A 10,823-nucleotide genomic window follows, 5' to 3' on the forward strand; every position below is an offset into this window, starting at 1 on the left:
GTGAACTGAGAGGATTCCCTACCCCAGAGTAGAAGGGCATCCACAAGAATTAGACCTGCCACTGCCACTTTCACTCACAATATTCATCCAGCAGGGCTAGAGGACTGCAATTTAAGACACACTTTAGTTATTTCTATAGGATTCACAGAGGACAGGCTGTTTTGAACAGGAGCTTTTGTGGGTTCCTAAATCAGTGCTTTCAAGGAAACCTGCCTTCTTCTTTCCAAAGAGGCATCTCCCTGCTGTAGTTACTTATGGTTTCTCATTCTCCCTCTCTTCCAGGTGCTCTCATCACTGCTGTCCTGCCTATACTTGTATCTGTTGTTTCTACATGGTATTATCATGCCTCGAAGTCAGAAGAGTAAGCGCTGTACTCGGGAGGAACACCACCAGGTCCAAGGTGAGATCCAGGATCTCCGGATGAATGCTCAGGCCAGTGAAACCAAGGAGAAAATAGCTCCTCCTTCATCTTCTCATTTAGGAGTTATTACCAGCAAAAATTCTGCTTCTAGGTCACAAAGTGCTCCCAAGGTGCCTGAGGAGCCCTCTTCCAGCACTATACCTGTAAGCATTTCTCCCTCAAGATCACCTGAAGGAGCCAACTGCAAAATTAAGAAAAAGCAACAGTCTTCCCAGTCCCCACCTTCTAGCATGCAGCCTCACAAAGACTCTCTAACCAAAACAACCAGCATTTTGGTGCAGTTCATGATGCACATGTACAAAATGAAAAGGCCCATTTTGAAAGTGGATATGCTAAAGATTATTAATAAAAAGCATAAGAATCACTTCCTTGAGATCCTCAGAAGAGTTTCTTTCAGCATAGAGGTGGTATTTGGTGTTGACTTAAAGAAAGTTGATTCTACGAAGAATGCCTATGTTCTTGTCAGCAAAATGAATCTCCCCAACAATGGGATAGTGAGCCGTGGAAGGGGATTTCCCAAGACTGGTCTTCTAATGAATCTCCTGGGTGTGATCTTCATGAAGGGAAACTGTGCCACTGAGGAGAATATCTGGGAATTTCTGAATAAGATGAGATTATATGCTGGGAAGAGACACTTCATTTTTGGGGAGCCCAAGAAACTCATCACCCAAGATTTAGTGAAGCTTCAATACCTGGAGTACCGGCAGGTACCTGATAGTGATCCTGCTTGCTATGAATTTCTATGGGGCCCAAGAGCCCATGCTGAAACAAGATGAAAGTCCTGGAGTTTTGGGCCAAGATCAATCATACAGAGCCCAGTGCCTTCCAGTCCTGGTATGATGAAGCTTTGAGAGATGAGGAAGAGAGAGCTCAAGCCATAGTTACACTCAGTGATAGCACCACCACAGCCAGTGATTGTTCCAGGGCCATGTCCCACAATTCCTCCCACATCTGTAAAGTTGAGACATATTCTTCAGTAACTAAAGAAGGAAATCATTGTCTCAAGTAATAGAGGGCTAGATATGACTGGAGGGAACACAGGGTATAATATCTTAGTGTTCCTGTTCTATATGGGTAATTTGGAGATTTTACTTGTATTATTGTTTTCAAATGTTCTTTTTATTTAATGTTATAATATAAATTTATGAATTATATTGATCACACTTTTTATTAGTCTTAAGAGTAAGAGTTTCATTACTTTGTAAAACAAACTAGTGATCTTATTTAGTGATCTGGTTCAAGAAAATATGGAATTGTAATAAACATTTCTTTTACAATGTGAAGAAATTCAGCAGTAAAATATATGGAATGGGAAAATAAAGAGTTAAATGGTTAATATTTGGCTTCCTGAACATCTGTGTTTTATAAAGTTAAAAGATAAATAACTGTGTACACCTGACTTATCCAAGAATATTGACTTAAATCATAATAAACTAGACCCTCATGTTCACAGACTCAATTATTTCCTGAATATCAATTGAGCATTTCCTCTTACAAAGCTCAGTGCTATTATTACTGATAGGACTAAGACAAAGAAAAACCTAATAACTGAGGCCAGGCGTGATGGCGCATGCCTGTAATTCCAGCGGCTCCAGAGGCTGAGGCAGGAGGATCATGAGTTCAAAGCCAGCCTCAGCAACAGTGAGGCACTAACAACTCAGTGAGACCCTGTCTCTAAATAAAATAAAAAATATGGCAAGAGATGTGGCTTAGTGGTTGAGTGTCCCTGAGTCTAATCCCCAATACCCACCCCCAATCTCAATGGTAGAAGACCAAGTAACTGACTTTACAATATAAGGTCCATTGTCTTGCATGCACAAAGCCCTGGGTTCAATCCCCAGCACCACAAAAAAAAAAAAAAAAAAAAAAAAAAAAAAAAGCAATATAAGGTCCAAAAGCAGCTGTCAGGTAAGAAAATTGATGATAACACATCTGAGACTAAAAGGATAAATGAAAACAAGGGATAAGAAGGGAGGGATTGAGTTCCAAATGAGTGCAGTCAAGTGTGTATTATCTCATAATGCAGTCTTAAGTCCTTCAGTGGGAGGTAATTTAAGTGGGGCTCCATGGTGGGCTGGCTGAGGCTCTGGGAGTGGGGAACACAGGCCAGGTTTGAAGATGGTACATCTCAGAATTGAGAGACTAAACCTCAAATGGAGAATTGATTTTAGAAGTTCCCTTGGTATCATAGGTAAACCAGAGAGAATCTCCACCTAGGACAGGGATAGAAAGTTTCCCATGCTTCTGTCCCAGCATAGTCAAACACAATGCACAAAGTGTTCTATGCACATCATCTCAAGTGAGCTTCTAGGACATAAGGGTGATACTCTCCAGGGAGGTGAGATGTCTAGAGGTCAATGTGCTGGCATTCTTTGCTCTAGGCTGGAGTATAAAGAATCTGCTCCATTAAAAAGTACATGCAATTAGGTTACCTTGTGTGTTACTTGGCAAACTCTAGGCAAGATCTATTTCAGGTGGTTTTAAAATAAAATAGGCGTGGTTTAGATGAAATGGCAGCTGGGAGGGAGGGAAGGTTTGGTCCCTGAAATAACTTTTAGAAGCTTTATGTTGCATCAACTGAGGAAGTCTACCTCACACTGACAGTGAATGATTTATCATGTAAGGGGGAAGTATTATTTAGTTTTCCTTGCTAAGTAGCACATTATCTAACATGGTTTTTTGTCCTAGAATGTGGCATACTCATATTATCAAAATAATAAACCCCAGTGTAGTATATTGTAACATGAAGAGAAAAATTAATCATAAAAATAACTGGCACTTTTTAAATATTCTGGGCATTTCTTACACATTATATACATTCAATCATTCCCACAAGATTCCTACAGAATCTATGCCCAATCTACTGTATTGGAATACATAACCAGAGCAATAAAAATACTAAAATGATGAAGAGGCATGATTTATAGAAAAAAAGAGATAATATTTGTTGACAATGTGATTATCGACATATGCAAAGTCAGTTAACCTCAAAAGATAATTGGTTCACATTCTATCATTCTGGACAGTCACTTCCTTTTAGAAAGTTAAATCTTTTTTAACAGAAATTGTTAAGAGGCTAAATTTGGCTATTAAGAAAAGAAATAGATCCATGTGTTTTTTTCTCTGAGAAAACATCTGTCCTGGGACTCCTACTTTTTGTTGTTGTTGTTGTTTTACTTATATACGACAGTGGAATGCATTACAATTCTTATTACACATATAAAGCACAATTTTTCATATCTCTGGTTGTATACAAAGTATATTCACACCAACTCGTGTCTTCATACATGTACTTTGGATAATAATGACCATCACATTCCACCATCATTTCTATCCCCATGCCCTCTCCCTTCCCCTCCAACCCCTCTGCCCTATCTAGAGTTTGTCTATTCCTCCCATGCTCCCTCTCTCTATCCCACTATGAATCAGCCTCCTTATATCAAAGAAAACATTTGGCATTTAGGTATTTGGGATTGGCTAACTTCACATAGCATTATCTTCTCTAACTGCATCCATTTACCTGCAAATGCCATGATTTTATTCTTTTATTGCTGAGTAATATTTCATTGTGTATATAGGCCACATTTTTTATCCATTCATCCACTGAGGGGCATCTAGGTTGGTTCCACAGTTTAGCTATTATGAATTGTGCTGCTATAAACATCGATGTGTTACAGCTTCCCCATCTTATATTATACTGGGAAAAGGACCCATTCCCTACAAGACTTGTCATAGAGACACTGAAAGAACTTTATTAATGTGCCATTTTCAAGAAAGTCTTTAGTCAAAGAACAGAAGCTAAAATACACACAAATATCCCCATGTAGGAGGACTAGGGGTAACAACATGCCAGACAGAGTTGTCAGCCTGAGGATCTCCTCCCCTATTCTTCAAGGTTCTTAATAACTTATAAATCTTACCCTAAGGAGGATCACCTCAGGTCAGTAGAGGGGACAGTCTTAATCCCTGACACATATCAAGTTGAGGTCTCTAAATGAAGAAAGAGGGAAACACCTACCCAGAGCGATATGGCCTATAAATTCCTGACCCTACTCTCAGCCTACAGAGCTCCCAAACAGCTGTGGCGGGATGTGACTGAATCTCATTTCCACTTTGGAGTTCTTAGGAAGATGAAGATCTTGGTCTGAGATGGGCTGACTCAAGCCCATTGAAAGATGTGCCAGGAATGAGGTGAATAACCTGAAAAATATTGGATCTACCAATATTTATCAGTGGGGATCCCACAGAGTCCTGCCTATTTTCAGATGTGAGAGACTCAGGCATAAGTGTCAGTTACCCTCATTTTTTTTCTCAGGAGTATCAGAAAAATGAGGGTCTTGACCCAAAGAAGTCGTCTCAGCTCAACAGAAAGAGGAAACTTGTGCTCTCCTATGAGTCCTATTTAGGATCCTGAGTTAGATTACTCAGTGTGACAATCCATTAGAAGACATCAATCTGTCCCACAACCATTACTCCTAAGAGACCTTGGTTAGTTCCTCTTACTAGGTCTTAGAGAAGGAGAAACCTCTTAGGAAGAAAGGACCACTAGTCCATAAAGGGGAGCTAGGCATGGTGGTGCATGCCTTTAATCCCAGCAGCTTGGGAGGCAGAGGCAGGAGGATAGAAAGTTCAAAGGCAGCTTCAGCAATTTAGTGAAGCCCTCAGCAACTCAGTGAGACCCTGTCTCAAAGTTAAAAACACAAAAGGGGCTGGGGATGTGGCTTAGTTGTTAAGTACTCCTGGTTCAATCTCCAGTACCAAAAAGAAAAAAAGAAAAGAAAGAGGGGAGACCCAGACCCTGCTGAGTCAAATCAAGGAAAGTGAGTGAGAACCAAGGGAACAACCCAACCCTGAATAAAGGAGAAAACAGAGTCTGGCCCCTTGCACTGAACCCGTAAATTCAAGGGTGAGGTATGAAGCTGTAGCTTCTCCATCACTGTTTTTTTTTTTGTTTGTTTGTTTGATTATTTTGGGTTTTTTTCTGTTGTTTTTCACATTTTTTATTGGTGCATTATAGTTGTACATATTAATGGGATTAGTGGTTGCATATTCATGCATGCAGTATAACAATATAATGTGTCCAATACTGTTTTTTAAATTGACTTCATTTTAGTAGTTTTAAGTTCACCAAAAAAACTGAGCAGAAAGTACAGAGTTTCCCTATATATTCTGTCCCCACATATGCACAGCCTTCCTCTTATCAATGTCCCACACAAGAATGGTACAATTGTTCCTATTGATGAATCTATATTTACATATCACTATAACCCCAAATTTATACTTTATATTAGGGTTTAATCTTTTTTGTTGTTTTTTTCTCATTAGTTTGTTTTAGCTATTCATAATACTGGGGTTCATTTTGATATAATTCAATCTCCAATACTTCCCTTTTCCCTCCCCTTCTCCCTCCCCCTGTTCCCTTTTCTCTACTGATCTTTCTTCTTTTTATTTACATTTTAAATTAATGCATTACTCATATACATAAGAATGGAATTCACTGGGGTATATTCTTATATAGGAAAGTTCAGTCACATTAATTCTACCACTGCACTCTGTTCCAGCCCTTCCTCCCACCGCCCTTCCATCCCTTTCCTCTACTCCACTGATCCCTCTTTTATTTTCATAGAATCCCCCCATTATTTCTCTTTATTTATCCTATTTTGTTCTAGCTTCCATATATCAGAGAAGATAGTCAACCCTTGGCTTTCTGGGTCTGGCTTATTTCCCTTAGCATGATGTTCTCCAGTTCATCCATTTACCTGCAAATGCCATAATTTTATTCTTCTTTATGGCATTCTTCTTTATACATGTCCATTCATCTGTTGAAGAGCACCTAGATTAGTTTCATAGTTTGGCTATTGTGGATTGTGCTGCTATAAACAACGATGTGGCTAAATCTTGGAGTTCAATCTCACTAAATATTCTGTGGGTCTTGACAAATGCATAATGACATCTATTCACCACTATAGAACCATACGGAATTGTTTCACTGCCCTAAAAATCCTCTGTGTCCCATCTATTCATCTTTCACTTCCTTCTAACCTCTGACAGCCACAGTTTTACCTTTTCCCAGAATGTCATATAGATTGTTCCATATGTATACTTTTCAGAACTGCTTCTTTCATTTAGAAATATACAAGTTTCTTGCATATCTTGTCATGACTTAATAGTGCATTTCCTTTTAGTGCTGAATACTACTCCATTGTCTGTATTTACCACATACTATTTATTCATTCATATTCTTAAGGACATTTTGGTTGCTACCCAGTTTGGGCATTTGTGAATAAAATTATTATAACAGTGTATAGTTTTGTGTGGAGTTAAGTTTTCAACTCATTTGGGTAAATACTTTGAAAAGTATACAAAATGAGCAATCTATATGACATTCTGGGAAAATGTAAAACTGTGGAGATGATAAAAAATTAGTGGCTGTCGGAGGTTAAAAGGAAGTGAAAGATGAATAGATGGGACACAGAGGATTTTTAGGGCAGTGAAACAATTCTGTATGGGTCTATAATAGTGAATACATGACATTATGAATTTGTCAAAACCCACAGGGGTCCCACTGTCCAGATTAGGACAATGAGGAGCCCAGGACAAAAAAGAATCTAATAAACTATCAGCATTAGAGGTTTCTTGGCACTGCTGGTTGACATCCCTACACTTCCCTAATCTAGGTATCAGGGAATTTCCAAGTATCAAGTTTAGAGCAGCAATAGGAAGAGGCCCAGGCCCTGCCAAGAGTTAAAATGACAATCCTGAAGGCAAACATGAAGGAACCCCTGTACTCCAGAACACAGGGGTCCCACTGTCAGCCCTGCTATCACCCAAATAAGTAATAGGCAGGGCTGGCAGGTTGCACTATAAGTTCTTCTACTGGGTTTCCAGGGACCATGTCAAACAATAATAGTCCAGTGGGTTCCTAGAGTAGTGCATTTAGGAAAATTTGCAAAGGCATCTTCCTGAAAGCCAAAGGATCTCATTCCTCCTCCAGTTACATCTATTAAATGCTATCCTGCCCAAACTCTTGCCTACTGTCCCTGACCTGTCATCATGCCTTAAGGTTAGAAAAGTAAGCTCTATGCTTGTGAGAAATGCTGTCAGGCCTCAGATAAGACCCAGAATCTCAAAGGTGCTCAAGATTCTGCAGCAGAAAGAGAGTCCCCCTTATATTACACTCTAGTTTGGGGGGTTATTCTAGAGCACTTGTTGTTGGCATTCTTGAGGAGCCTCAAAAAGTCCTGCCCATGACCCCTATTGCTGCAAGTCTTTCATGCACAGGATCTGATGAAGGTGCCAAGAGCCAAGGTGAGAAAACTGCAAGTTTCTATAAGATCCATCCACTGAGACCCCGTGCAAAGATCACCTAACTAGGAAAGCAAGAATATAGATGCAAAGTCTTTTGTATAAGTTTAAAGTGAAAAAGCCCAATACTAAGATGCCATGTTGAAGATTGCTGATGAAAAGTAGAAGAAATATTGTATTGGTCTGTTTTATGTTGCTGTATCAAATCGCCTGAACCTGGGTATCTTGTAATAAAAAAAGGTTCATTTATTTCATGATTTTGGTGGCTGGATGACTCAAACAGCCTATTGTCAGCATCCTGGTAAGGGTCTCCAGATGTGTCACAATATGTCAGAGAAATGGAAGGGGAACCAGACACATATAAATGGGGCCAAGATCATCAAGAACATCAGATGTTTTTATTTATTTAGTTAGTTAGTTAGTTGTAGATGGACACAATGCCTTTATTTTATTTATTTATTTAGATGAGGTGCTGAGAATCGAACCCAGGGCCTCGCACATGCTAGACAAGCGCTCCACCACTGAGCTACAACCCAGCCCAGATGTCTTATTTTAAAATAACCTTATCTTGCAAGAGATAGTTCATTTCATGAGACCAGCATAATTCCTTTTGAGGGAAATGCTCCCATGATCTAATTACCTTGAACTAGACCCCATTTCTTAAAGCTTTCATTAGCTTAGCAATGCCACACTGGTACAAAAATCCTACCACATGAATCTTTTGTGTATACACCAAAACCATATCCAAACCATAGGTAGCACTTCCTTGAGATCCCAAGGAGAGGCTTCTAGCACTTAGAGTTGGTCTTTGGCCTTGAGATGAAGAAAGTCAAGCCTTTGACTCCCATACCCTTGTCAGCAAGCTAGTCCTCACCAACAATAAGAATCTGAGTGGTGACTGGGACTTTCCTAAAAATCAGGCTTCTGATATCTCTCCTGTGTGATTTTCTTAAATGACATCTGCACCTCTGAGAATGAGATCTGGGAATTCCTGAATGTTTTGTGGGTGTCTAGGATGGGAAAGTCTAAAGTCTTTGGGGATTCCTGAAAACTCAAGATCTGGTGCAGGAAAAGTAACTAGAGTGCCAGCAGGTGTCTTACAGTAATCCTACAAACTGTAAATTCCTATGGGATCCTTGAAACCATGCTAAAGTTAGCAAGATGAAAGTCCTAGAGATTTTAACCAAAGTCAATGATGCCATACCCAGTGCCTTCCCATCCCATTATGAAGAGGCTTTGAGAGATGAAGAGAAAGTCCAAGTTAGAGTTGCAGCCAGGCCTAGCCCTATTGCTGAGGCCACAGTGTGTTTCAGGACCACATGCAGCTGTAACTCTTCCCTTTTGTAAGGTCAGAAGCAGAAAAAAAAAAAACCTGTTACTTTCTTTGTCATTGCTATGCATAAAGAGCTTATTGATGTTTCTCTTTTTTGTATATTTTAAGTGTGGTTTCTTTAAATAGAATGCTTATTTAGATTCAGAATATGTTTATAAATTACATGGATAACAAATTTATTGCTGTTTATCAGGTTTAGTAGTAAGAAGTTTTAAACTACAAATTGAATATCCTTAATTCATTCGTTTTATAGAGCAACATAACAAGAATGCTACAGTAAATAGGATTACAAGACAGGGAGAGAAGAAAAGTAAAAGTCCATTCTTGACTTGTCTTAAACCATTAATTTTCTCATAAAGTCAAACGTTACATACCTGGATTTACTTAGGATATTCAAAAATGTGAGAAGTTTTGGCCAAGGTCAATGTTCCTGTCTCCAGAACATTTCCATCTCATTATGAAGAGACTTTTGAGAGATGAGGCAGAGAGAACCAGAGCCAGAGCTACAGCCAAGCATAACACTACCATCATGCCACTGTCATGTCCAGCTACTCTTCCCAGTTCTAATGAAGTCTAAGACATATTCGTTACTTTTAGGTAAAGAAAACAAACTTCTAATCATTGGAAGTGTTTTAGTTAGCTTTTTCACTGTGGTAACCAAAAGACCCAACAAGAACGATTAAGGAGATAAAGTTTATTTGGGAACTCACGGTTTCAGAGGTCTCAGACCATAGACAGCTGTCTCCATTCCTCAAGGCTTGAGGTGAGGCACAACATCATGGCAGAAGAGTGTGGCAGAGGGAAGTGACTCACATGATGATCAGAAAGCAGAAAGAGAGACTCCATTCACCAAATACAAAATATATGCCCCAAATGCACACCCCCTCAATGCCCACCTCCTCCAGCCATATCCCACCTGCCTTCAGTTACCACTCAGTTAATCCCTATCAGGTGTTACTGATTGGGTTAAAACTCTCATAACCCAATCATTTCACCTCTAAGCCTTCTTGCATTGTCTCACACATGAGCTTTTGGGGACACCTCACATCCAAACCATATAGGAGGGCCAACATGGAGCTGGTAGGAACACAGTATATATTTGTATTCCTGATAATATAGGAAAATTGGAGATTTACTTTTTCTCTTTCCTTGTTTTAAATGTTGTTTATTTTAATTGAAAGTTTATTGAGCTTCAGAATCAAAATGAATCACACATTTATTAGAGCATATCAGATTGAAGAGGGAGAATTTTGGTATCACATAATACAAATTGAAAATCCTTTAATTTTTTTGTGATCCATAACCAGACAACATGACATCAGAATATAAATATTATGATAAAGTAAATTATCCCTCAATAGAGTTGCTGGATCATGAGGTACAGAATAAAAAGTAAAGGGTATTAAATTTTGATTCTTTGTATTCCTTTTAGTCTTTCTTTGTAAAACTGAAGTACATATACCTGGGTCTTGTTAGCTTTTTCAGGAATAAAGGAGAAATAAAATCATGAAAAATTTGATTTCTTGTACATTTGTACTTTAATTCCCTAGATATCAATGGAGTAGCTGTTCTTTGGAAGTCTGGAGAAGCTGAGAAAGACAGACACGACTCCTGCCTATCGAATTTTAGAGACTTAAGAGTAGCTATTTCCAGGCATAGTGATGCAAACCTGTAATTCCAGCAACTCAGGAGGCTAGGGAAGGAGGATTGCAAGTTAGAGGCCAGCCTCACCAATCAGCAAGACCCTGTCTCAAAGCAAAAAAA

General features: G+C 39.1%; 1 protein-coding gene across 1 annotated transcript; it reads left to right on the forward strand.

Moving 5' to 3' along the window:
• Positions 1–342: 342 nt before the first annotated feature.
• LOC107144167 (melanoma-associated antigen B3-like) lies at positions 343–1,430 on the forward strand. The gene is given in 2 exon segments (XM_015487988.1): positions 343–1,186; positions 1,189–1,430. Coding segments are annotated over 2 exon segments (1,086 nt in total).
• The last annotated feature ends 9,393 nt before the right edge of the window (positions 1,431–10,823 follow it).

This window comes from Marmota marmota, unplaced genomic scaffold, assembly GCF_001458135.2.
Source record: "Marmota marmota marmota unplaced genomic scaffold, marMar, whole genome shotgun sequence".
Taxonomy (NCBI): Eukaryota; Metazoa; Chordata; class Mammalia; order Rodentia; family Sciuridae; genus Marmota; species Marmota marmota.